The 27,431-nt window shown below is 45.8% G+C and overlaps 2 protein-coding genes across 3 annotated transcripts in view; one reads left to right on the top strand and one right to left on the bottom strand.

The window, feature by feature from the left end:
• LOC147153968 (low-density lipoprotein receptor-related protein 1-like) overlaps positions 1–27,431 on the top strand; it is a 98,959-nt gene that overhangs the window by 54,865 nt on the left and 16,663 nt on the right. For both annotated transcript variants that reach the window (XM_086038448.1, XM_086038456.1), the window contains exons 25-63: positions 1,742–1,946; positions 2,033–2,197; positions 2,752–2,996; positions 3,785–3,916; positions 4,966–5,193; positions 5,311–5,485; positions 6,429–6,523; positions 6,622–6,771; positions 6,855–6,995; positions 8,022–8,150; positions 8,255–8,386; positions 8,490–8,624; positions 8,914–9,043; positions 9,168–9,294; positions 9,398–9,549; positions 9,686–9,810; positions 10,120–10,494; positions 15,334–15,523; positions 15,712–15,916; positions 15,984–16,176; positions 16,895–17,020; positions 17,104–17,232; positions 18,133–18,252; positions 18,479–18,592; positions 18,664–18,813; positions 18,912–19,034; positions 19,355–19,471; positions 19,734–19,862; positions 19,940–20,068; positions 20,164–20,304; positions 21,210–21,397; positions 23,280–23,463; positions 24,431–24,516; positions 24,594–24,713; positions 24,793–24,980; positions 25,064–25,269; positions 26,067–26,255; positions 27,044–27,192; positions 27,273–27,366. In XM_086038448.1, coding sequence (XP_085894574.1) covers positions 1,742–1,946; positions 2,033–2,197; positions 2,752–2,996; positions 3,785–3,916; positions 4,966–5,193; positions 5,311–5,485; positions 6,429–6,523; positions 6,622–6,771; positions 6,855–6,995; positions 8,022–8,150; positions 8,255–8,386; positions 8,490–8,624; positions 8,914–9,043; positions 9,168–9,294; positions 9,398–9,549; positions 9,686–9,810; positions 10,120–10,494; positions 15,334–15,523; positions 15,712–15,916; positions 15,984–16,176; positions 16,895–17,020; positions 17,104–17,232; positions 18,133–18,252; positions 18,479–18,592; positions 18,664–18,813; positions 18,912–19,034; positions 19,355–19,471; positions 19,734–19,862; positions 19,940–20,068; positions 20,164–20,304; positions 21,210–21,397; positions 23,280–23,463; positions 24,431–24,516; positions 24,594–24,713; positions 24,793–24,980; positions 25,064–25,269; positions 26,067–26,255; positions 27,044–27,192; positions 27,273–27,366 — 6,111 coding nt within the window. The remainder of the gene's footprint in view (positions 1–1,741; positions 1,947–2,032; positions 2,198–2,751; positions 2,997–3,784; positions 3,917–4,965; positions 5,194–5,310; positions 5,486–6,428; positions 6,524–6,621; positions 6,772–6,854; positions 6,996–8,021; positions 8,151–8,254; positions 8,387–8,489; positions 8,625–8,913; positions 9,044–9,167; positions 9,295–9,397; positions 9,550–9,685; positions 9,811–10,119; positions 10,495–15,333; positions 15,524–15,711; positions 15,917–15,983; positions 16,177–16,894; positions 17,021–17,103; positions 17,233–18,132; positions 18,253–18,478; positions 18,593–18,663; positions 18,814–18,911; positions 19,035–19,354; positions 19,472–19,733; positions 19,863–19,939; positions 20,069–20,163; positions 20,305–21,209; positions 21,398–23,279; positions 23,464–24,430; positions 24,517–24,593; positions 24,714–24,792; positions 24,981–25,063; positions 25,270–26,066; positions 26,256–27,043; positions 27,193–27,272; positions 27,367–27,431) is intronic.
• Positions 11,115–13,038, bottom strand: LOC147153969 (galanin receptor type 1). Its single transcript, XM_086038469.1, has one exon. The coding sequence runs from the start codon at positions 13,036–13,038 to the stop codon at positions 12,022–12,024; it is 1,017 nt and encodes a 338-aa protein (XP_085894595.1). The 3' UTR covers positions 11,115–12,021.

Here is a 27,431-nt window from a genome sequence, read left to right on the forward strand (position 1 = left end):
TAATATTAATCACAATGCCATGTTTCGACAAGTGAAGGCGCAAAGAACATATCATGCCTGTCAACTTATACATTTTCCCCGTATTTTATGCATTTTTTTGATCATTTCAAATTGTGTACGCCGTATAACAATTTTTGTACGGGGGGGGAATTCAAAACTCGTGTTTTGTGAGACCGATCTCATCTTGCCCATTTCGGCTCTAATCCGGAGGGTGTCTGTTAGCGATTCCGACTGCTAACTTTGGCCGACTTTCACGAGCATACAGATACATCATAATTATTTTGTGACACTCATAACAAAAGTTAGATATGAAAAGGAAGAAATCTTTAATTGAATTGAACCCCTTCATGCGGTTTCACGCAAAGTGTTTGTTCCTTCTTGTCTTTTCCTCCTAACAAGTAAACAGCAATGAAAGCCTTTATGGAGGAAATCAAAGTTTTTCTACAAAAACCAAACAAATCCAAATTCAGTTTCAGTAGAGGCGATCTGTGACCCTGAACAAATCTCCCAAATCATGGCTGGCCTTTCCTCCTCCAGAAGTGCAGGTCTCCTTGCCAATCAAAGGTTACGTTCCCAGCACAGCACTCGGTGGGCACACGGAAGGCTTTGTCTCTTCCCATTTGTCTCAGCGCTCGCTGTGCGTGACTGCAGCCTGCGGCGCTCGTCTAGCGTAGGAGGCACAACACTCAGCTCTTCCACTTCCCAGTCCGCCCGCCAGCCTCGCTGCTCCAATAGTTGCTTCGGAGCTGGTATGTGCGCTGGAGCTCTTTAATCATCTTTACGCCCTGCACTGGTGCCAGATGAACATACAAACAGTCGAAGAAAGCCAGCCACTGCGGCATTGCTCTGAACGGACCCGCTCGAGTTGAAATTGCAGTGCCACTTGAAGGACTTGTGAAGAACTCGCCTAATCGCCCTCAGCCAGAGATGATTATACATTCTGGCTTCGCACTTAGTTTGTATGAGATCCAGTTGTTTCTGGGAAGTAACAAAGAAAAGAAAAAAGAAAAAAAGAAACGGCAGCCTGGCATTGACGGCTGGTTTCCTTAAAAGTTTAGCTGTGTGGTAGGGAGGCTATTGTGTGGGGCAAAGCCGCACTGACAAACACAGCAGGGGCCACGCCGATGGAGTCAATAAGCATTTGGAATTCTAAACAAGTCGTTTCATGCTCTTTTCCAAAGTGAAACATAGAATACGTTCTCTCATCTGGAACCAAGGTCACTCTTTGTGTCAGTGAAAATCAGTAGAATCATCAAACTTTAAAGAGGAAGTCAACCTAAACATATTTTTTTTCAAGAATGTTCTGTGCAAACAAGGCATTCTGATAAATGTTGCATTTGTGGAAAAAGAGTTAATCCACCCATTTTTAGCCATTTCTGGGGCGGCCATTTTGTCACTTTTTGTCCACTGAAAATCACAGTTGCTCAGGGCTCAGGTAACGACCAATCACAGCTCACCTGTTTTCTGAAGCTGGGCCATGATTGGTCGTTATCTGAGCCCTGAGGAACTGTGATGTCATTTTCGGTTGACAGAAGTGACAAAATGGCCGCCCCCTGAGATGGCTAAAAACGGCGGGATTTTGCTGCTTAACTCATATTCCACAAACACAATATTAATCAGAATGCCTCGTTTCAACTAGTGGGCCTGTATAGAATATATTCCTGAAAAAAAATATTGTTGGGTTGACTTTCCACTTTAAAACGGTTCATTAAACTCCAAGTTCTCATTGTGTGCTGCGTAGCTCTGACCAGTTTTGAAGTCGTGATCCAGTATGGGCTGGCCACTCCCGAGGGCCTGGCGGTGGACTGGATTGCAGGAAATATCTACTGGGTAGAGAGCAATCTGGACCAGATTGAGGTCGCCAAACTGGATGGGAGCATGAGAACAACGCTGCTGGCTGGGGAGGTCGAGCACCCCCGAGCCATCGCCCTGGACCCACGTGATGGGTAAAGACGGGATGAAGAGTCGCCGCCGTTGCCGTCTCTCACCATGTAGGTGACTCACGACTCACGGGCATCTTGTGTGTTGTCAGTATTCTATTTTGGACCGACTGGGACGCGAGCCTGCCCAGGATTGAGGCCGCGTCAATGAGCGGCGAGGGCAGACGCACCATCCACAGGGAGACGGGCAGCGGCGGCTGGCCCAACGGGCTCACCGTTGATTACATGGAGAGACGCATTGTCTGGATCGACGCCAGGTGGGCTTCACCTCTCTCAGGGCTCTCATTGCAGCGTTTTCATTTACACGTCACACCGCCCGCTCATTTTGTCCTGCTTTGTTTCATCAACATGCAGGATGCTTTGGATTTACATACATACAACAAACGCCTCCACCGTAAATAAGGACAGTAATCCTATCGGTCATTATCTTAATCAGAGGTTCATTTCCCACACATCATTATGCCACCTGAATATCAAAGGGGGGCGTTTTTATAGGCCTAAAACTGCTAGCATGATTTTGAATGTAACTTCAATAATTCCTCTGCCCCTCTCGAGTCTCGCCCCTCAAATGGGTAGGCGATTATGAAAGGGAGCAATTGTGATAGTCTCAGAGAACGCATATCCAGCTTTCACAAAATAGCAGTGCTTGTAATACCAAGCTAGCATTAGCACTCAAAACAAGCCAACATTAGCCACAGCTGCTACATTGCTAGCATGACTTGTCACAATGGAGTGTTTCTTTATGACCAGGTGTCCAAATACTTTTGTTCATGATGCCAATGATGACACATCTGTTTCATTGCTCTTGTAGATCCGACGCAATCTACTCCGCCATGTATGACGGCTCGGGGCTGATTGAGGTGTTGCGGGGTCACGAGTACTTGTCCCACCCGTTTGCTGTTACCATGTACGGAGGGGAAGTTTACTGGACTGACTGGAGGACCAACACGCTTGCCAAAGCCAACAAGTGGACAGGGCACAACGTCACTGTAGTCCAACGCACCAACACGCAGCCTTTTGACTTGCAGGTCTATCACCCGTCGAGGCAACCCCAGGGTAGGTTGTTCACTGGACATTCCCTCATTTCTCATGTTTTTTGCTTCCTTTGTGCAAACAAAATCGGTTGGCAGCGTAACATAATCAACAAAAGGGACTTATTGATATTGCTACAGATACCAGTGTCGGTATCAGTGCTGAGGTATAAATTCAAGTATGATTTCCTTGTGTAAACAAACATAGTGTGTTGGATATAAATGCATATTAATAATCTTTTTTTTAAAGGTTATTAATTTTTTTTAATTTTTTTTTAATTTTGTAATCATGGAGCGTAATAATCGGAATTGTAATTGAATTTCGATGAATGCCCAGCCCTAACGTAGACTCTATTCTTCCTATTTTTAAGTAAATGAGTGTATGTCAGATCAAAATGACAAGCTCACAATTCATTGTAGGTCCAACGTTGAGTTTGTTTGTTCACAACAAGTGGTCCTAAAAGAGATCTGACCTTTTCAAGTATGAGATGTTTCGCCTCCTCACATGGGCAGGGCTCAGGACACCTGCTGCTTTTTAAAGTCGCCCTCCCCCAAAAAAGAGTCACCTCACTGTTTGGCATTTTACACCGGCAGGCTAGAAATAACGTTCTGCGTGAATGCCATGTATTGATATCACTCAAGCAAATGATCAACAAGATTCCTGTGGCCTAATTGGAAGTGTAAGAGAGGAAATGTCAAGGAATCTTTGACTGGCAGTTTCAACAAATTGCAACGACAGCGACGGGACAGCAGTCCGAGTTGATTGCTGGAGCTGTCCCTTTTACATGTGATACCGATGTGTTTTTCGCACAGCTCCGAACCCGTGTGCCACCACTGACAGCAAAGGGCCTTGCTCCCACCTTTGTCTCATCAACTTCAACCAAACTTTCTCCTGTGCCTGTCCTCACCTGATGAAGCTGCAAGCTGACAAACGCACTTGTAAAGGTAAATACGGCAGTGTGCACTCTGCAACATGTTTGTAGCTTCTGCATGTCGCCTAGTCAGCCATGTGCATTTTTTTGCCATTAATTGTCTTACATAAGTCAAGTTATCCTTTCGATTATTCCCTGTTTGAAGTTTGAAGTTGACGGCTGGTTGGTTTGTTTCAAGACAATTGTTGGACAACATACCGTGGAATAGATGCAGAGGTGGCAATACACTAGCATTTCAAAGCTTGGGGTCACTTAGAAATGTCCTTATTTCAAGAAAAGCACATCTTCAATATTAAATATTGAGTGAATAAGAAATTTAATTTAAAGCAGGTGTCACCAACTGTTTTGTCACCAAGAGCTGCTTTTTGGGTGCTAACTAAAACAAGGTAGCCGCGTAATATATGGAAAACAATATCGATATCGCGATATCGGCCCATGCAATATGCATATCGGAAAGACATGCAATACGTTTCTTATGGAATTGTATGCTTTCATCTGAATTTGACCAGTCAGACGCAAACTTAAAAGTGCATGGCCATCAAATAGTTGAACAGTATCTCGGGTAATTACAATTAATTAGCTAAGAATACATTGAGATTGCTTATTTTGCCACATGCAGATTATTTCATTCTTTCAATCGATAATAAAATGTAATTTCTTTAGGAACATGTTAAATGTCGCAATAATATCAATATCGCTGTATCGAACAACCATATCGCACGTTTACCCAATGTCGTGCAGCTCTAATGCAAAGAGCTACCAGTTAGATACGCACTTCTGAAATAATCAAGTTGCTCCCAATTACCTTATTATGTTATTATTCATAATTCATGATATTCATCGATGTAAAAACATTGGCCAGGTGAATGATTTCTCACCAAAAATATGAACAATGATTTAACAAGCTGCGTAACATGTCTTAGTTGTAGTGTTTACAGTGTCTACAGACAGTGTCTCCGCTGTTCTTAGTCCTTTACAAATGAGCAACATCCATCAAAATGTAATCTTGTAGTCATTCAAAAAAATCTTCATCACTCCTCTGTTCATATTTGTGTTTTGCAGAGTCCCGCAAGTTCCTCCTTTACGCTCGTCAGATCGAGATCCGGGGCGTGGACGTGGACAACCCTTACTACAACTACATCATCTCCTTTACTGTTCCCGACATCGACAACGTGACCGCGGTGGACTACGATGCGGTGGAGCATCGAATCTATTGGTCGGATGTCCGAACGCAGACCATCAAAAGAGCGTTCATCAATGGCACCGGCGTGGAAACCGTTGTCTCGGCCGGTAAGACGCCTTTCGGGAATGTCTGCGGTTGCAGCTTGATTTGATTACGTTTTGTCTGAGAATGGGCGTGCTGCAGCGGTCCGCCCTAACATCTGGTGTGATTGTGCCAATCAATAGATCTTCCGAATGCTCATGGGCTAGCAGTCGACTGGGTGTCCAGGAACCTCTTCTGGACCAGCTATGATGCCAATAAGAAGCAGATCAATGTGGCCAGACTGGACGGTTCTTTTAAGAACGCTGTCATCCAGGGTTTAGACAAGCCCCATTGCCTGGTGCTGCATCCTCAACTAGGGTGGGTATTGCTTTTCCTGCTACATCACCTCATTATCATACATCATTAACTTCACTAAAATTATTTGTTAGTTAGTTCACATTGGCAAAGATAGGGCAACACGTTTTGATAGCATAAAAGTCAAGCCAACGCTAGCTAGCTCTGAAAGAACAGCATGCGACATGTAACCTGATTAAAAAATATATATATTTATATATATATAGAGAGAGAGAGAGAGAGAGAGAGAGAGAGAGAGAGAGAGAGAGAGAGAGAGAGAGAGAGAGAGAGAGAGAGAGAGAGAGAGAGAGAGAGAGAGAGAGAGAGAGAGAGAGAGAGACAGAGAGAGACAGAGAGAGACAGAGAGAGACAGAGAGAGACAGAGAGACAGAGAGACAGAGAGACAGAGAGACAGAGAGAGAGAGAGAGACAGAGAGGGATTTTTATTTATTTATTTATTTTTTAATTCTACGTATGAACACTACATAAGTTGCTAAAATAGGGGAACTATTGTGTTCAAAACAGCCGTTGTATATAATTGGCAGAAAAAAAATCATTTTTGTACATTTCATTTCAGGGCTTTTTTTTTTTTTTACTTTGTATCAGGACTTCTATAATACTAGTCTTTTTTTTTTTGCACAAGTGTTTTGTACTTCTGCTTAAAGGGGAAGTCATCGGCTGACCTGTTTTCTGAAGCTGAGCCGTGATTGGTCGTTACCTGAGCCCTAAGCAGTTGTGATGTCATTTTCAGTCTACAGAAGTGGCAAAATGGCCGCCCCCAGACATGGCTAATAACGGGTGGATTTTGCTGCTTAACTCATGTTCCACAAACGCAATATTAATCATAATCAGAATGCCGTGTTTCAACTAGTGGGGCTGCTGGGGACATATTCTTGAAAAAATTATGTTTGGGTTCATTTCCACTTCAAGCACAGAGCATGAGTACTTTTCCCCCATCCGACCACAGGAAGTTGTACTGGACCGATGGCGACAACATAAGCATGTCGAACATGGATGGCACCAACCGCACTTTACTCTTCACCAACCAGAAAGGACCAGTTGGTGAGCAGCTGGACAACACTAGACCTGCATTTCACGCTGAAAGAAATCCATGGCTTAGCCGTATCACATACACGTGTCTTATTAATATTTCCAACCAGGCCTGTCTATCGACTATGACAAGGAGCAGCTGTACTGGATCAGCTCGGGAAACGGCACCATTAATCGCTGTCAGCTGGATGGATCGAAAGTGGAAATGTTGGATGGCGTTAAAGGCAAACTCAGCAAGGCCACAGCATTGGCTATAATGGGTAAGATCATAGTTAAAATGCAGTTTGTCCACTTTTCAGCCACGTCGGCTCATAACAGGATCAATGATCTCCCTTCTGCGTAGGGGACAAGCTGTGGTGGGCAGACCAGGCGAGTGATCAGATTGGAACATGCGACAAGAAGGACGGCGGCAACTGGAAGGTTTTAAGGAATAACACCTCTCCTATGATGCATATGACCATCTATGATGAGGATGTACAGAAAGGTAAGGCGGCAAGTCAGTGTCATTTCTTCCATGCAATTGTAGTTTAGAATGGTAACCCACGATGTTACCATTCTAAACTACAATTGCATGAAAGCCCGCAGATGACATGAATGTGTTTTTGATTTTTAGGCCACAACCGCAGTTGCAATGCGCATTTGTCACATGTCGAGAAGTCGCGCACTTTATGTGCTGCGGAAGGCAACTCATACTGTATGCGTGAAAGTGTTTGCGCCAAACAAAATTCAATCTTGTTGTCATTAGAGCGTAACACATTTTTCAAAATGTTTTGGGGAGATTTCAAGTGTTTTTTTGCAAAACGCAGCCTGCCTTGGATATTTTTTGTAAGATAAGGTTGTTTGGATCTTGTCTTTCTCGCTTACTGGCCAGACAGGTGAAGAAGATGAGAAATTGTTGTCAGATGTAGTAAACGGCCAATAACTTGCCAGTAGCCATATTTTCTCCACGTAATAATGGCCGTCCACAATTCACTGTACTGTATATCTTGCGTTGGAAATTCTTTTGCACCCCTCTCCTGACTGATACATTTAAGCAATGAGATTGCTCTGATGCAGTAAGCGGTGGCAAAAAATGTCAGGAAAAGCCTACTAGAACAGCCGCACTTTATTCGGGGTTAGTCTGAGACACTTTAGATGGTGACAGATGTGTGCTGACTCCCATTTAACATTAGTTTGAATGTGATTGGTTAATTCAAAACAAAGCCACATCCCGCATAAGCACACCGGCGGTATTACATGAAAACCTTGACCTAAGTTGAGTATACAGTAAACCCCTGCCTATTTGCAGCCCATTGCTTTTCATGACTTCACATATTCCCATTTTTTTTCTTTGAAACTTTTCCTCAGTTATAAATATTTTCAGGAAGGAAGTCAATGACTTGTGGCTTTTTGCTATTTGTGGCCGGGCCCGGTGCCTTTCCACCGCAAATGATGAGTGTTTACTGTATGTTTAATGTCTCGGGAAATGTGTGTCGTATAATGTGGCCTCTGTGATCTTTCTTCCCCTCAGCGAGTGTCAATCTGTGCAGTAACAACAATGGAGATTGTTCCCAGTTGTGTCTGCCCACCTCACCAACCAGCAGGGCCTGCATGTGCACTGCCGGTTACAGCCTCAAGACAGGACAGCAGTCGTGTGAAGGTAACACAGCTGCCTTTCGTCATCAAGCGATTTCCGGTACGAGCACCATTTGTCCCTGATTCTAAATAAACACGGTCTCTCTCTCTCTCTGTCTTTCTGAGCAGGTATGGGCTCGTTCCTGCTTTACTCGGTCCATGAGGGAATCCGAGGAATTCCGCTGGACCCGGCCGACAAATCTGACGCCTTGGTGCCAGTGTCTGGCACCTCACTGGCTGTCGGCATCGACTTCCACGCCGGTGAGTGTCACTTGTGAGTTACCAAGGCGGCCTCACTTGAATGAAACTCGCTCCTTCGCGCTCCCGCCGAAGCATGAACGGGTCGCCTTCTGGCCCTTTTCAGAGAACGACACCATCTACTGGGTGGACATGGGCCTGAGCACCATCAGCAGGGCCAAGCGAGATCAAACGTGGAGAGAAGACGTGGTCACCAACGGCATCGGCAGAGTGGAGGGCATCACCGTGGACTGGATCGCAGGTCTGCTCGCGGTGCAACCGCGTATTGCATCATTTCACATGCAGCCATCGGGGCTACTTTTGCTCCCACCGATGTTTCCACCACAAGCTGACTCACTGGACCACTCAAAAAGAGCAGAAAACATTGTATTTAAAAGAAACTTAGATTTTCTCTAAACATTTTAAAAGCCATATTTAGTTTTATGCAAGTGCGCTGTGTCTTTTTACAGTAAATCTAGTGTGTGTGTGTGTTTTTTTTTTTTTAAATATATTTTGCTTAAAGCTTCTACATTGGCAAACTTCTCTTACAGGAAACATTTACTGGACCGACCAGGGCTTTGACGTCATTGAGGTGGCCAGGCTGAACGGCTCCTTCCGCTATGTGGTCATTTCCCAGGGCCTGGATAAGCCCAGAGCCATCACTGTCCACCCAGCCAGAGGGTAAGGCCACTTGCCAACTGCTTACTTTAGTGTTGCTTGAAGCAAGTTGCTCCAAGCGTGTGACCGTCTAACGCACACAGCAGGGAAAGCGTCTCAATAATCCTCCGTGTTATGTTTTGCCAAGGTACCTGTTCTGGACAGAATGGGGTCAGTACCCTCGTATCGAGCGCTCTCGCCTGGATGGCTCCGAGAGGCTGGTCCTGGTCAACACCAGCATCAGTTGGCCCAACGGGATCTCCGTTGACTATACGGTAGGGGGTGGAGCGGACGTCTCCCATCGGTCTGGAGTCATCGCTGAGTGTGTCTTGTTTGTATGTCTTGACGCAAGTTGTGATATGGGGTCTACATGCGCAGGAGGGGCTGTTGTATTGGTGCGATGCCAGGACTGACAAGATTGAGCGCATCAACCTGGAGACCGGAGAGAATAGAGAACTGGTGCTGGCCAACAACAACATGGATATGTTTGCAGTTTCGGTTTTTCAGGAGTACATCTACTGGAGTGACAGGTCAGCCTATAGAATTGAATACCCAAGCCAGAATTGATTACTGAAGATCAATATATATTCGAATAATGTCTGAAAGCACTTTATGGTTTTTTTTTTTTTTTTATGTTAATTGAGAGTATAATTGCATTGTGTGCAGGACTCACGCAAATGGCTCCATTAAGCGAGGCAGTAAAGACAACGCCACGGATGCAGTGCAACTCAGGACTGGGATTGGTGTACAACTAAAGGACATCAAAGTTTTTAACAGGGCCAGGCAGCAAGGTAGGAAAACATTATGTTCAGCGTATAACATTCGCTACCCCTAATCATAAGACATGTTAGGGCTGCTCGATTATTGAAAAAAAAAAATAGTAATCGTGATTATTTTGGTAATATTTGAAATCTCAATGAATCTAACGAGCGGAGCTGAGCAATGATGTCTTTGCCTTTCTGTGACTCGTCTAGTCTGTCCGAACATCCTGTTTGAACTGTACTGTCGATCGACCTTTGGTGTTGTCTTGGTCTCACGATGTCAAGAATGTGCCTAGCATGATGAGGAGCACTTCTTACTTTGTTTGTCGTTTCCCCCAGGCACCAACATCTGCAAACATAACAACGGCGACTGTGAGCAGCTTTGCCTTTACCGCGGAAACGGGCAGCACACCTGCGCCTGCGCTCACGGCATGCTGGCCGAGGACAACCGCAGCTGCCGCGATTACGACGGCTACCTCCTCTACTCGGAGCGCACCATCCTGAAGAGCATCCACCTGTCCGACGAGACCAACTTAAACGCGCCCATAAAGCCCTTCGAAGACCCGGACCACATGAAGAATGTCATCGCCCTGAGCTTCGACTACCATGGAGGCGGCGGAAAGGGAGCCAACCGCATCTTCTTCAGCGACATCCACTTTGGCAACATCCAGCAGATCAACGACGACGGCACGGACCGCAAGATTGTGGTGGATAGTAAGTAGGAACTTAGTCATTGCTGGCCGCAACATCGGCCACACTCGCACAGCGTAATGTGACTTAATACAAAAGCTATCCTGTTAAATCTAGTCAAATAAATAATGATCATTTCGCCCAAAAATGCTTCATAAATGGGGGGGGGGGAAATAACCCCCCCGAAAAACCCAAAAACAAATCATTTTCAAATGTGGACAAAAATTGTTGTTACAACCGCAAATATGCAAATACGTGGGTGCCAAGGTCCACTGCGTTGATATTGTGAAAACAACACAGTGTAGCCCGCCCAACATTTCCTGAGTGTAGTTGCACCCCCCACCCCCAGCATTATAGTCACACCAAAACAGTAACTAAACCTTGTTATGATTGTACAGAGCAGTTCGTTTGCCCCCACAAAAACAAAACTGCCTTAATATGCTCATTAAGACATTTATGACTATGCCAACTAAAAGGGAGAATTGTAAAGGGACACTTATGACAAGCGATAAGATTTCTCGGTTGATACATTTACATACATATTTTTGTATCACTCTGGACTGCCTGAGGACTCACTTAAAGACACGCACACACTCACGCCCGCTCGCACTCACACAATGCAGTCTGCTCTGAAATGACATTGTTAAAGATGTTTAATCATGTTTTCTCAAGACCACTGCTTTGAAAACATTGCGACAAGGATAGGGTAGTTCTTAGAATTTTCCGCATCTGTCAGTTCCTTGTAAAGCGGAATTGTACATGTTTGATTCTCTTACTGAACGCTTCATGAAGATTTCAACTTGGACTTATATGCCGTCCATCCCGAAGAGCTCATTTCCATTCCTTCCTTCCTCCGTTTTCTGTCCCACTCGTCCGCCTGAGGTTAGCGGCTGCGCTGGAGTCAAAGCCAGCTTTACTTTGGGTGTGAGGTAGGCGACACCCTGGGGCGGGTCGCCACACATAGAGACAATTAAGCATCCATTCGTTCCTTCACACAGTTCAGAGTGTTCCGTTAAGCACACGTGCGTGTTTTTGAAACGTGAGAGCAAGCTGCAGTACTGAGCAGAGATTCAAAGCCCAAACTCCAGCATTGCAGCATTATTTCCTGGAATCAAAAGCAATTTCTATTAAAAACATCTTAAGAGGTCAAGTGCCATTTGAATATCGGATCCCTTATTTGACAACAGCTTCACAATTCTTACACGCATGGACTTAAATTTCTTTGCAGATTGTCAGAATCGCCTCCCAGGCAGAGATGGCGCTAAGCCCCTCCAGCATTTTGGGGAAATATTCTGTAATATATGTATACATTCTTTTCTCAGCCACCCTATTATTGGTCAAGCTCCCTTTAGCCCAGGGAGAGAAAAAAAATCCTGGAGCGTCCCCTGCTCCCAGGACAGCCGTTTGAATGCAAATCGCCCCTCAAGCTTCTTAGATCTAACGGTTTATCACTGCAAAATTGTGCCGGCCCGTCTTTCGATTCATTTGACAAATCAGAAACAAATAACATTAGCATCATAATATGTGGCACAGGTTATAGCAGGATTGCGTTTAGGCCTCAGAGCTCGTGTCCAACTCAAAAGCCTGCACCATGTCCCCGCCCATCATCATGTGAGGACAACCGGCCAGGGAGTTTTTGCAAACGGTCCACCGCTCCCTCCCCAGCTGCAGCAACTCTCTTCGGAACTTCTGAGACATGAATCCATACAGAACGGGGTTTACCACCGCAACCGATGACGCCAGCAATCTGGCCAAAATGGCCATTGCGTTGTAACCCTGAATGCTTCCGCCGATAAAGGAGAACATGAGCGCGTAGGAGGGCAGCCAGAGGAGCGTGAAGACCAGCACCAAGAGAGCTGAAGTGTGAGTGACCTGGCTCTGGTAGCGCTCCAGCCGAGGGGCATTTCCCAACAACCGCGCGCGTCGAAGGAAGCAGTAGATCTTGGCGTACATCAGCACGATTATTCCCAGCGGCAGGGCGAAGCCGAAGAAGAAGAGGCCGATGCTGTACACAAGCTGGCTGAAGCCGGACAGAAAGGCAAAGCAGTAGACGGCCCGGGATGACGTAACGGTGCGGAAGGCGAACTGCGGCGCCGCCAAGGCCGAGGCGGGGAGCCACAGAAGCGCCACCGTCGCCTTGACGCGCCGGTGCTTTCTGGAGCGGTACGCCCAGCTGGGGTGCACCACCGTCAGGTAACGAGTCACGGCCAGAGCCGCCAAGGTAAACGCGGAGGCGGAGGAGCAGGCCACGCCCAGGAAGCTGACGCCTTTGCACAGGAAGCTGCCGAAGGGCCAAAATCCCAACGTGATGGCCGACGTGTGGAAGGGCAGGCAGAGCAGCAGGAGCAAGTCGGCGGCGCTCAGGGCCAGCAGCAGCGTGTCGGTACCGTGTGGCGGCTGCTGGTCTTTCCGCCTGCGCCCCGTCAGGGTGCTGATGACCAGGATTTGTCCTAGCAGGCCACTCACCAGTATTAGACCGTCCAGAATGGGCACCGCGGCCTTAATCGCAGCCTCCTCTCGCCCGTTCCTTTGTCCCAGTTCACTGCTGTTTACGTGCGGCCTTGACATCTCCGTGCCGTCCGGGTTCACGTCAGTGAAGTCATTCATCGAATAGTCCGTTGACATCCGAGTGAGACCTTCACACGGCGTCAGGGGAAATCACAACCATGGAGGCGACCGACCCTCTCGTAAAGACAGCCCATCTTCTGCTCACACTGCACACTTTGCTTCGTCATTCAAAAGGGCTCCTGGAATTCCTTTTCACATTAGAACAAATGGAGCGATCAAGCTCGCTGTTTGGGAAATATTTTCCACAGCATTCTCTGAAAGCTGCCGAGTGCCCAGTTTTGCTCAGAAACATGAAAGCGTGACCTGAAAGAGCAGCATCAGCATGTTCTTCATCATCCCTTGGAGCACTTTGCACCGGAGAGCTTTCACACGCAGCAGTGCTCCGCGTCTGTGTTGATTTCCCGCCAACAAATGGTCAAATCCATTCCGAGATTTGCAATCAGTTCTTCCCCCTGAAAGGCGGACAAGCAATTCCACTTGATGCTCACCGCGGCAGGAGGCGACTTGTCCGCTCGGAAGCTCCTGACAGGCGTGTAGCATGCGGCAAGTCGACTCCACTGGAAGAAGAGCCGTGTATTATTCATCATCACGAACCTTCCTGAAAGTAATCGCACTAACCGGAGCCCGTTTTAATTCTCCATGCTGCCCGATCCCAATGCCTGCTCAGAGTGCTAATGGTCTTCAAGCAGGTTTCTGCCACTGTTTGCATAGTCTCCATGGGACAAGGGGAGGGTTGCTGTGATATACCCCTCCGCCCCCCACCTCCTTATATAATACTGTCGCGACCCTGTTTGATGTACAGTATTCCCTTTTCGTCACCCGAAGCAATTGTTCGAGTGTACAAGCGGGAAGGATAAAAGGAGTCGCTCCCTGACTATCTTTGCAAAGCTTGCCTTTTCGGTGCATTCAGTCAACTCGGTGTTGAACGATGGATTCGTCCTCCCATTTAGATCGTTTTCGTATGGCTCCTGGTCAGTCATCCAAAACGTCTCAAAAGGCTCGATTGACTTTCTGCGCAGAGCAAACAGCTGCTTGGAGTGCTCGCGTTTTTACGGCCGGGTTGAGTGGTCATAAAGGCCGTCGATCCGATGACGATCAACAAATAGGAGCGCGCACTGCTAGCCGCTAAGGCGACATAGTGGAGTGAATTTCCATGTTGTGCGCGAGGTGGGCAAGGTGTTTTGGAAATAGCGCATCTTCGGGAGGAAGTGGACGGTCTTCAACAGCTGCAGTGTTTCGGCCTCCCCGAAGGCTCGCTTGTCAAGCTGTTCCGTGTCAGTTATCCTCCCAACCATGAATAAGGAGATCCACAGGGAGCTGTATTTGTATGTGCAGGCAGTCAGCCATGAAGTGTCAGGATGACACACGCGCTTTAAACACGCGCCAGGAACAGCAGTTGTGCGCACATGCTCCAGGCCGTGTCCTTTGGTTTTTTTTTTTTTTTTTTTTTTTTTTTTTTACCCCCCCTCCTCTAAAATATGGCGATTTCTTGTAAATAAGAATTTTGGAAAACACCTGCTGTATGCAACTCTGATTGTCTCATTGGTGAGAAACATTTTTTTTTCAAGAATATGTTCTATGCAGGACCACTAGTTGAAACGGGGCATTCATTCTGCTGAATATTGCGTTCATGGAACATAGCAGAATCCGCCCGTTTTTTAGCCATCTCAGAGGGCGGCCATTTTGTCACTTGTATCGACTGAAAATGACATCGAAGTTGCTCAGGGCTCAGGTAATGACCAATCACTGCTCACCTGTTTTTGTTATCTGAGCCCTGAGCATCTGTGATGTCATTTTCAGTTGAGAGAAGTGATAAAATGGCCGCCCCCTGAGATGGCTGAAAACAGGTGGTTTTTGCTGCTCAAACGCAATATTCATCAGAATGCCTTGTTTCAATCAGTGAGCCTCATGGAACTTATTCTTGAAAAAAACATGTTTGGGTTGACTTCCCCTTTAAAACAAAACTGATTTTCAGCCTGGCGAAAACAAAACAAGTTCTATTGTGAAGCTCACTGTCCCATATGTTGAAAACACCTTCCATTACTAGAATGTAAAAAAGCCAACAACAACAATGAAACAAGTATAACCAAAGTTAGCCACCCACCCTCCATTCCAAACATCTGGGTGAATTTGTTCTGTACTTTGCGCATAATCCTGTTCGCAAGCCTACGAATGAAGACAAAGTGTAGTGAATCCTTCTTGGTCTCACTTGTGATTGTTAGTGGCTGGCTTGACGGCTACACGACGTCTCGGAAATGTTCATGAAAAGGCTCACTTCCTCCTTCTTTTGCACAGATGTCGGCTCGGTGGAGGGCCTGGCGTACCACCGCGGTTGGGATACGCTCTACTGGACCAGTTACACAACCTCCACCATCACTCGCCACACTGTGGACCAGAGCCGCTCTGTGGCCTACAACCGCAACACTGTGGTCACCATGTCTGGAGAGGACCACCCCAGAGCCTTTGTGCTGGATGAGTGTCAGGAGTGAGTCATTCCCAGCGCAACATTGCCAGGCCGGGCCCGGCTCCAGACACTTTTTTTTGCTCCGCTTTCTTCCCACCGACCCACTCGGCCGTCGCTTTAATTCCACGGCGTGTTTTGCCAAGGCCGGCTGCCGATAATATTATCAGTCCTGTGTTTGTTTGTTTTCTTTTTTTCTTTTCCCATCACAGTCTCATGTTCTGGACAAACTGGAACGAGCAGACTCCCAGTATCATGAGGGCTTCCCTGAATGGCGCCAATGTGCTGGCCATCATCGGCAGTGATATTAAAACTCCCAACGGCCTGGCTATAGATCACCGAGCAGAGAAGCTCTACTTTTCCGACGCCACTCTGGACAAGATAGAACGCTGTGAATATGACGGCAGCAGCCGATATGTAAGGAGCAAGTCAAGGAGTGACCGGGAGTTGTTCGGAACAAGCCCTCAACTGTTCTCCCTTTTAGGTGTTGTTGAAGAACGAGCCTGTGCATCCGTTTGGCCTGGCCGTGTACGGAGACTTCATCTTCTGGACGGATTGGGTGAGGAGGGCGGTCCTTCGAGCTGACAAGTACACAGGTGGCGACATGAAAGTGTTGCGGGCTGACATCCCCCAGCAGCCAATGGGAATCGTGGCAGTGGCCAATGACACCAACAGCTGTGAGTTGCGCTCACCGCTGTCCGTTTTCCCTAATTCGCCCCGCTCGGTTACATTCTTCGTAGAGATGGACCGATATGTGGCATTTTGACAAATATCAGCATCGGGCTTTGTGAAAAATCTGATGGCCGATAATTAATCAATTAAAACTGTGTTGAAATCAAAACGCAGATATGTGAAACTTTAAGATTTCTGACATTTTTTAATTTTGGAGGATTCCATTTATTGTAGAAAACTATAAGATTTCTGACATTTTTTAATTTTGGAGGATTCCATTTATTGTAGAAAAGTATATGGCTTTCTTTTCACTTTTAAAGAAATGCTGACGACCCTGGGTGCTCCCTGAACTTTTGGTTAAAAATTTCAAACAAAGATGCACAGTACATAAATATAATAATAATACAAATATTTAAAAACATTTATTCATAATTTTTTTTTTCAACATAATGCAAATCTGAAACGCTGAATGCTTGAAGAGTTTTATTCCTTTTTAGATTTTGATGCCAATACTTTCCTTTTTACTGAAAATGAATATCAGCTCCAAATTTCGGTCATTGGCCTCCTTGACTACTAATAATCGGCATCGGTATCGGCCGTGAAAAAAAAAAAAAAAAAAATCGGTCTATCTGTAATTCTTTGAGACGGCTTTGCCTCCGCCGAATCATTTGTTGCGGGGATGATAGAATTGTCACCTTAACATAACTGTGTCGCCTGTGTCAGGTGAGTTTTCTCCTTGCCGCACAAATAACGGAGGCTGCCAAGACCTGTGCCTGCCCACGTCCGATGGGAGGGTCAACTGCAGTTGCCGTGGCGACAGACAACTTCTGGAAGACAACACCTGCTCTTGTGAGAAGAAGAGAAGACGTTCGGAACCCAAATGTGGTTTGAGCGATGACCTTTGACCTTGATGCATGTGTGTACCGCACCAGCGCTGAACATGTCTTGCGGGAGTGTGGACGACTTTGCGTGTGGAAACGGCGATTGCATCAACTACAGCCTGACCTGTGACGGCATGGCACACTGCAAAGACAAGTCTGATGAGAAGCAGTCCTACTGTGGTGAGGATTTCTGTGGTGCGATCTACGCAGCTATAACGTCTCATATTGTATGTTTGTTATGGCCACTCTTGCCTGCAAAAAAGTGCCCAAATCATCACGGCAGCTTTCCGAGGAGGAGGGAGGTTTATACTGTAATTCACTCAATAATAAACACTCGCGGAGGTATTTTCAGGTTTAACAATTAGGTTCTGTTTTTATTTACATTTACAACTCTCTGTGTTTGGCTTTGAAAATTAAACAAATTAAAAAAAAAAAAAAAAAAAACTAAATTCTGAGTTCATTTTGTGTTGACAAACTGTTTTGCTCGTCACTCCTTCAACACAAAGAGGAGGAGGGAGGCACTCAACGGCAAAGGCAACGATCATAATAATTCATAGTTTGTCTATAATGTAGGCTCTATACATAGCATCCCAAAATTCATACATAGAATCAATAGGCTATAACAATGGTTGTCATGTGATTAATTAAAGGAAAACACAATCATCACAGTCATCAAAGTCACAATCAGATTTTTGAACATTTGCAAAGGGATTCAATAGTTACGTTTATAAAATGCTTGAAGAAAAAAAGCAGAACACCTTTCTGACACTTGCTGGAGACATTAAGTCCACTCTTCCTACTGGAAATCTGCACATAAAATTTAAAAAAAATCATTTTCTTGTGGTATTGCACGTATAAATGCATTTTTTTAATAGCACAATGCCATCTTTTTGAAAATGTCATAGAGTCATTTCTTTTTTTGTGTGTAATGTGTGTAAGTTTGTGGGAAAAAAAACAACTTGTCAACTCAGTGTGATCTTATGTTTGTGCCTATTGCTAAGCATTATTTTCAACATAAATCAGATCTTTATTTGCAATAGCCTTTTCATTCTAATGTACGTTTTTGTTTTTTTTCCCTAGCCAATCGAATTTGTAAGAAAGGCTACAGACGCTGCATGAACGGTCGCTGCATTGGCCACCAATTCTGGTGCGACGGCACAGACGACTGTGGCGACCACTCCGATGAGATGCCTTGCAACAGTAAGTCGTCAGCGTCCACTCCATCGTTGCTGTTCATTTTTGTTTCTCGTGCAGTGCATTTGTTAGTGTGTGAGACTGCGGCAGTTGCGCGCGTGTCTGCTCTGCTCTTTGAAATACACCAACTTGAGATGAAAATGTTTTTTCCCATGAATTGCTTTGCAGCCGCCTCAAGTAGAAGGAAGTTGATCCGCGCTGACTTTCTTTCTGCTCACTTTTACCCTTGTAGTGACCCTGTGCAAAGTCGGGGAATTCCAGTGCAAAGACGGCAGCTGTATCTCCAACTTCAGCCGCTGTGACCAGGTGGTCAACTGCGAGGATGCCAGCGACGAAATGAACTGCCGTAAGGCCCGCTTGAAAAGATGCCGGGGATCAAAGCAAGGGTGGTGAAAATGTCTCCTGTTGATCCCCCAGAAGCCACCGACTGCTCGCGTTTCTTCCGCCTGGGAGTGAAAGGCGCTTCCTTCCAGAGCTGTGAGAAAACCACTCTGTGTTATCTGTCCTCGTGGCTGTGTGACGGCAACAACGACTGCGGCGACTTCTCTGACGAGCGCAACTGCCCGGGTGCGTTAGTTAGCTTTGATTTTTTTTTTTTTTTTTCTACCTGCGGTCTGTTGAGGCGCACTCGAGCCAACTTGTGATTTCTTTGTCTGGTCTTGCAGACAAGCGCAAGCTTAAATGTCCAGTCAACTTCTTTGCTTGCCCGAGTGGCCGCTGCATCCCGATGAGCTGGACTTGTGATAAGGAAAATGACTGTGAGAATGGAGCTGACGAGACGCACTGCGGTCAGTCGAATGTTGATTCAAACAAGTTCCTTCCCTGCACCCGATGCCATGAGGATATTCTGCGTGTATTGAATTCTACTTTTACAACGCCGGTCATGCTTTTTTTTGTGTGCATTGATGGTGTCGAGACTTGAAACGGAGGTACAAAATATTAGGAACACCCGAGTATGATTGGGTGCAGTTGCACTTTACAGCAATAAATAACGTCCTTGCATTATTGTCAATCCAATTTAACGATTATTATTATTTTTTTCAATCCATATTTTTGCATGGCCCCAATTGCCTCTGGCACATATGAGAAAGGTTGTTGTCTTTTGCAGACAAATTTTGCACATCCACCCAGTTTGAATGCGGAAACCACCGCTGCATTTCCAGCCACTGGGTGTGCGACGGTTCCGACGATTGCGGTGACGGATCAGACGAGGATGAGAAATGCAGTAAGCCGCGCATTCAATTGCAAGCAGATCTTACAAACGTACCGTGTCGTATTCAAGCGCAAACATCAACGTTTGATTTTGTCATATGCACACATCCATTTATTTTCTCCAAGTACATTTAAGTTCCTTATTGAGAGCCAACCTTCACTTAGGCCTGGAAATTCCCGTGAATTTCCAATGAGAGTTTCTGACTTTGAAAATTCCTGGAATGTTGCAAACCTGGTCGTGATCCGACACCGTTCCCTTTTTTCCGTGCAATCAGAATCCAAAACCTGCAGTCCCGAGGCCTTCCAGTGTCCCGGCTCGCATATGTGTGTGCCGCAGCGCTGGAAGTGTGATGGAGACAAAGATTGTCCTGATGGAGCCGACGAGAGTGTCAAGGCCGGATGCCGTGAGTCGCGCGCGTGCACTATGATCGCAGCAGCCAATTTGCCGTCACGAAAGAAATGTTTTCCTGTCCAATCGCAGTGTACACCAACAACAACACGTGCGACGGCAATGAGTTCATGTGCCAGAATCGACAGTGCATCCCCAAGCACTTTGTGTGCGATCACGACATCGACTGTTCTGATGCCTCAGATGAGTCTCGGGAATGTGGTGAGTGTGCGCTGTTGACGCCGGGACACTTGATACAGAAAAAACGTCGCCCGCCACGCTCGGGACGAACGAAGTGACTTTGATTTCCTTTGCAGAATATCCAACATGCAGTCCCGACGAGTTCCGCTGCGCCAACGGCCGCTGCCTCCATCACAAGAAATGGGAGTGCGATGGCGAGTTTGACTGTCAAGATAAGTCTGACGAAGCTCCCAAGAACGCGCGGTGCACCGACTCAGGTTGGAATTTTTTTTACCCGTGTTGGAAAAGTGTTCTGGAACGGCAGGAAAATTCAAAGTTCACTGTACAGTGGGACGTCCATTTACAAACGTCCCTGTTTACGAATAATTGGAGTTGCGCGCAAAATTTCTGTAGCAAAATGACTTCTATTTCCCAAACTATTTTTGGTATACAAATGTTTTTTACATGGACTAGCGGATGCATGTGTGTTGTGCTCCTTCTTGCATCCAATCACAAATGAAGTCATTTTGTTGTTGCCGGAAAAATACTATTTACAGTATATATGTTATTTAAAATAGCTGCCCGTGCATGTTGTGGCGAGGCGGAAGTTCCACCTATGTCTAATACATTCACCCAATCACAAATGGCAGAAGCATCCGCATCCACCCCAAAGAAGCCACTCCTCCAAACGCTGCCCCACACGCCACACGGGGGGCAGAAATTTGCATTTCACAACAATTACACCATGTGGAAATCGGTCCCATGTCCACACGCTGAACTTTGGCCAAACTAGTCAACAAACGTGCTCAACTGTCAGAATGGCGCCGAAGAAAAGAAAAAAGTGCTTGTCATGACTGAGCCCAAAGATCTGTGCTGTGCCTCTTGCCTGTTTTGCTCTTTAGAAGACTGACAAATACAAAGCGCTCACTAGTGTTAGCTGTTAAAAAATACCAAGCTTAGTTGTGGGGCTGAAACGGATGAATAGCATTTCTATTTATGTCAATGGGAAATGTTTACTTTTCACCAGTTTTCTACATGCATGTGGTGCACCTCCACATTATTAACCTGAATTCGAAAGCTTTTTCCTCATTTCGTTGGGCCAACGGACACACAGGCCAATCAGAGTATGGCCGTCTTTTTTGCGTGCCTTGCGTCTCATTCAGCGCTTTTGCTGTGATTCCAGAGAGGACGTGTAACGCAACGGCCTTCGCCTGCCGCAATGGGAATTGCGTGAACGAGACTCTGCTGTGCGACCGCAACGACGACTGCGGCGACGGCTCGGACGAACTCAACTGCTTCATCAACGAGTGTCTCAACAGTAAACTGAGTGGCTGCTCACAACTCTGCGATGACCTCAAGATCGGTTACAAGGTAAGCGAGCTATCTCAGTGGGGCTTCCTTTTCTTTTTTTTTTTTTTTCTTTCTTACTTTTCATCCAACACTTGTCAAGTAAAGCCAAGCAAACACGGACTGGCCCAGTGTATATGAACGGGATATCTATTACTGCACGCAGCGGCATCTGAGCGGCCCAGCACTTTTTATTGGATGCGCTTCCCCGACAAGTGGGGCGAAAGGTTGGGATCTGACTTGAGGCATGCGCTTGCGTAAGAGCCTGACTTGTTTTGGCTCTCCTTCCTGCAAGTAGGAGGTGTGTAAAGAACAGCTTGAACTAAGCATGAACTTTCATGTTTGTGGTAGCGAGGCTGCGGTCAGAGCTTCTTTTTGAAAATCATTAAGCGCTTGTGCCTGCGCCCTACCTGTGGACCAGCGTGAATCATCGTGTAAATGTGTTTTTTACACAAGTAGGAGACTGCTAATGTGAACTGTGTGGCGTTTGTTTATTGGTTTATGATATTTACTCGGAAAGCAAAGTGGCAGTGCTGAATTTAAGTGATATTTATGAGACTGGATGTGCCTGAATTGACACCATTTCTTTTGAAACTTTCTTGTGTCCTTATCAGCTACAAAACACAATGACCAAATAGAAATTCACGTTCTTAGAATGTGGCCATAGCGTGAATAGTTTTGGTCATAACTGTACTGTATGTGTGGTGCTTTTTATGGGATTTGAAAATGGTGGGGCATCAATCCATTCACTAGGCTACATACAGCACAGCACCTCTCTGGTACTCTCGCTTACTGGCCGAAACGCCACGTTTGTCCAGCCACTTGTTGCTTGGCAGAATGAATGGAGTGCAATCATTTCAGCTCCAAAGGCAAATTAAAACTTTGGCACATGGCACTCACGCCCCCTTTTGGCTCTTTGAATGACAAAGTAGCAACTGTGTATCTATAGAAGGTAGTACAGTACTTCAACTTACAAATGACATGACATACTTAGCCAATTTTCAAATCCGTGTGTGTACGATGTCGATTTATATGATACTGCCACCTGGTGGCCAAGGCACTCCCGCCAGAAGGAGCAGCACAATGCCCATTCAATTGTCATGATGCACCAACTGTTTAATCCTTTGTATGCTATTTAACGGAAAGTCAACCCAAACATATTTTTTTCAAGAATACGTTCGATGCAGGCCCACTAGTTGAAACAAAGTAATATGATTCATATGAAATAGGAGTTAAGCAGCAAAATCCACCCATTTTTTTAGCCATCTCAGGGGGCGGCCATTTTGTCACTTCTGTCGACTGAAAATGACATCACAACTGCTCAGGGCTCACGGCTCAGCTTCAGAAAAGAGGTCAGCCGTGATTCGTCGTTAACCTGAGCCCTGAGGGGTCTGTGATGCCATTTTCAGACGACCGAAGTGACAAAATGGCCGCCCCCAGAGATGGCTTAAAACGGATGGATTAACTCTTATTTCACAAACGCAATATTAATCAGAATGCTGTGTTTTAACTAGTGGGCCTGTATAGAACATTTTCTTAAAAAAAATGTTTGAGTTGACTTCCGCTTTGATTATGTTATTTGTTTTTTATAAAGTACTCTACTGTCGAGTGGCATTTTTGTAATTATGGGGCGCTGAAACAGGCCATGACCGTTCATATCAATGTAGAAGGATGATTTGAGATGTGTTTTGAATTACAAGCGTGATCACAGAATGAATTTAATTCGTAAGTCAAGACATTCATTTTGCAATCCAGTCACAGCTCCACATGAAATATAAGTGACATTTTTTCAACAAATTGGGGGTGGGTGGAGTCAAATGCGGGAGGGTCGCAACTGTGTAAGTGAGGCCTCATGGCGTTTGTTTCTAAGATGCTGACCTCTCTTTTGTGCGCTTGACACATTCAGTGCAGGTGCCATCCCGGTTTCCAACTGAAGCGGGACGGGAAGACGTGTGTGGACGTGAACGAGTGCACCAGCACCTACCCTTGCACTCAGCACTGTATCAACACACACGGCAGCTTCCACTGTCTCTGCGTGGATGGCTTTGAAGTCAGCCCCAATGATCCCACCATCTGTAAATCCACATCAGGTACGGCATTGAATTGGCGATTACAAACACTTTATCTGGTTGCTTGCAGGGATGGGGAAAGTACTGACATTTCTGTACTTGAGTGAAAGTGCAATTACTTGTATAAAAAATGACTTTGGTCAAACTAAAAGTACCGGCACTCATTCAAATACTCAAGTACAGGTAAAAAAGTGCAGGCTCTGAAATGTACTTTGTGAGTTAAAGTCAAAAGTATTTTTACCGGATGTTTGCTTCTCATGTCGTACAATTTGAAGGCTAATAAATTTGAGAGGTCGGTCGTCACTTAATGGAGTCATAGCCACCTCTTGACGTCATCACGTTTTTATGAATGAACTGCTGTTTCTTTCAAATAGCATACAACTAACGCCGTTAACCACGGCCAAGCTAAGGAAAGGCTAATCGTTTAGCTTTACCTCGATATGTTTTCTCAGATAAGGTTGGGCGTCATCTAGCTGCTGACTCGCTAGCTTGTTCTGAGTCGAGCCCATATTGTTGACAGTTGTTTCAACGTCGACACACTCCACCTCATCGATCATTTGACTTCTTCTCACCTTCCAGTCCAATTATCTTCTGTAGCGGGCAGCATAGCGTCTTCTCGGGTGATGTCATACATAGCTTGAGAATAAGCTAAGAGCTGGGAAGTCCCAGACCGGGTGTAACCTTTCATATGATTGGCGCTGCCATTGAAGATTGCTCTCTTTTATTTTTTAATCGGCATGCATCAGGTAAAACAAAAGTAATGGCCCTGTTTTGAAAATGTATCGAGTAATGTTGACAAAATGTAACGGATCAAGGTAAAAAGTATTCTTGAAAAAAAAAAAATACTCTGTGAATTACAAAGTACAGTACTGGAAAAAAAAACGATTCAAGTACACTAAAGGAAAATATTTGTACTTTGTTACTTCTCATCTGTGGTTGCTTGTAGCCCCCAAAATCCTGAAAATGTTCCTCTTGTTTGTTTGTGCAGAAGAGGAGGCCTATCTGATCTTTGCTAACCGATACTACTTGAGGAAGCTCAACCTGGATGGTTCCAACTACACTCTTATCAAACAGGTAGAGAGCAAAACGGAGAGGCCGTTATCCTTTGCTTTCAAAGCCCCCTGCAAACACATACTTGCCTCTTTTTTTAGGGTCTGAATAATGCCGTGGCTCTGGATTTCCACTATGCTGAGCAGATGATCTACTGGACCGACGTCACCACTCAGGGCAGCATGATCCGACGTATGCGTATGAACGGCAGCAACATGGAGGTCAGTCGGTGGGGGGGCGGGGGGGGGGGAAAGGCGCTTGGGTCCATCCAATAAACCGTTTTGCGTATTCCACGCACAGGTGTTGCACCGGACCTCTCTGAGTAACCCGGACGGCGTGGCTGTGGATTGGGTGGGCGGTAACCTGTACTGGTGTGACAAAGGCCGGGACACCATTGAAGTTTCCAAACTTAACGGCGCCTACCGGACGGTGCTGGTCAACAGCGGGCTGCGGGAACCTCGCGCTGTGGCCGTGGATGTGCGCTACGGGTGAGAAGCCATGACCGACAGTCGGCATTTCCAGCGCCTTGCGCGTTTTGAGCATGGCTAAAAGGATCCGTTTTGATGTCCAGGTACCTGTACTGGTCCGACTGGGGTGACAACCCCCATATTGGAAGAATTGGCATGGATGGCACCAACAGAAGTGTGCTCATCGAGGACAAGATCACGTGGCCCAACGGTCTGACCTTGGACTTTATCAATGACCGCATATACTGGGCGGACGCCCGCGAGGATTACATTGAGTTTGCCAGTCTGGATGGCACCAGCAGACACACAGGTCATTTATCTTTGTGTACTTTGTGCTCACTTACAACACTGCGGACCATTTATGGGATAGCGAAAGGGTCATTGGAATGTTTTAAAGAAGTAGTCACAAAGTAACATGCTGCCAAAAAACTACGTAACTTTAAATGACAGACAATTAACCCATACTTACTATCATTAAGGAACATTTTGTGATGTCACATGTTCTGTTTGGATTGTGATAGCGACATGCTAAAGGCCACATCTTGCAATCGCTGTGCAACTGGTGAAACTATTCCGAGTACCAGGTTGCAACATTTTTTCTGATGAGCTATTAGCGAGGGTTGCGTGTTGCACATCAATAAACGTGATGGATATGGACTGTAACCGGATTTTATAACCACGGGGAATTGTGTGTTGACGCATTTGCGCCAAACGCGGCAAGCAAACGCATGCTATGCCAAGTCTACCGGAGCAGAAAGAGCACATTGAGCCTATAAAACCTAATTGGGCGTATCGAACATTGCGTAACGCTTAAGATGTAGCGTTGGCCATGTTGCAGCGCACCCACTCAGCTTCTATTTATTATTAACCGTGCCTCCATATCTGCTCAGCCACATTCCAGCCGCAACATGAAAATGTCAAATCCTTGCAATTATTTGTTTTTCACAGTTTTAGTCCTCAACGAATTTCTAACCCTCTTGAATTATTGAAACATGCTCTCTGGCCACTTCATTAAGTACCCTATCCACAATGGGAGATCCAATAGGGAGCAATATGACAATGGAACATCACTTGGGAATTGTGAAATGTGTGTTTGTCCCTCGGCAGTTCTCAGCCAAGACATCCCACACATCTTTGCCATGACGCTGTTTGAGGAATACATCTACTGGACTGACTGGGAGACCAAGTCCATCAACAGAGCTCACAAGACTCTGGGGACCAACAAGACCACCCTTATCAGCACCCTGCATCGGCCCATGGATGTCCACATTTACCATCCCTATCGACAGCCCCCGGGTAACAATCCCGGCGTAGACGCAATAAGGCCAAAGTGATCTTTTGTTGTTGTTTGCACACAAAATGATTTGTTGTTGATTGCATTTCACATGGTCTGCGATTGTGTAGTGATCTGAAATGTAATCTTGTCTTTATACATATTTGTTGGTGTGCATTAGAGATAGACCGATGTGTTTTTGTCAGGGCCGACACCGATTATTAGCAGCCGCCGAGGCCGAAAATTTGGAGCCGATATTCATTTCAGCAAAAAGGAAAATATTGGCGCCAAAATCGAAAAAGAAATTAAATCTCTTAAATTTGTTCAAACCTCTTTGAGCATATACTAATTGAACAATTTTTCAGATTTGGATAATTTATTATAAATGTTTGCCAATACAGATAAATTCAAAGGAAAAGGGAGCTCCCAGGGTCATCAGCATGTCTTCAAAGGTTAAATGAAAACAATAGCGCCATATACTTTTATACAGTAAATAAAAATTTTAAAATGACAGAAATGTTAAAATTTCATTCGTCTTTGTTTTGATTTCAAACAAAAACAAAAAGAGTGTTCCCAGGCTCAGTAGAATCTCTCATGAAGTTAACTGAAAATGTAATCAATTGTTATCGGCAATCAGAATTTTTTATAAGGCCGATGCCGATTTTTGCCAAACCGCTGAATATAATCGGCCTGGCCGATAATCGGTCCGTCCCTAGTATGTACACACTCGTATCAAGTAAACGGCGTGATCGTTGGTAGAGCTGGAGCCACAAATCTTGAGTGCCTTTCTTCAATGTGCCGCGTTTGCCAGTGAGCAACCACCCGTGCCAGACGAACAACGGCGGCTGCAGTAACCTGTGCCTGCTCTCCCCCGACGGGGGCTACAAATGCGCATGCCCCACCAACTTCTACCTGGCCAACGACCAGCGTACGTGCATGTCCAACTGCACAGCCAGCCAGGTGACGACAGCCGCACAAACATCCTCATCGACACCTCAACCTCGTGCGCCTTTCATGCATTGCCGCTTGTTGCCCTGCAGTTTGTCTGCAAGAATGACAAGTGCATTCCCTTCTGGTGGAAATGTGACACGGAGGACGATTGCGGCGATCGCTCCGATGAACCCGCCGACTGTTGTGAGTGTCGATTTTCCGACCTTTGCCAAGCGCGCCGCGTTGGGATTGATCGGAGGTCAGGAGCA

The sequence above is a fragment of the Filicampus tigris genome, chromosome 1 (assembly GCF_054856515.1).
Source record: "Filicampus tigris isolate MCC_2025a chromosome 1, RoL_Ftig_1.0, whole genome shotgun sequence".
Lineage (NCBI taxonomy): Eukaryota > Metazoa > Chordata > Actinopteri > Syngnathiformes > Syngnathidae > Filicampus > Filicampus tigris.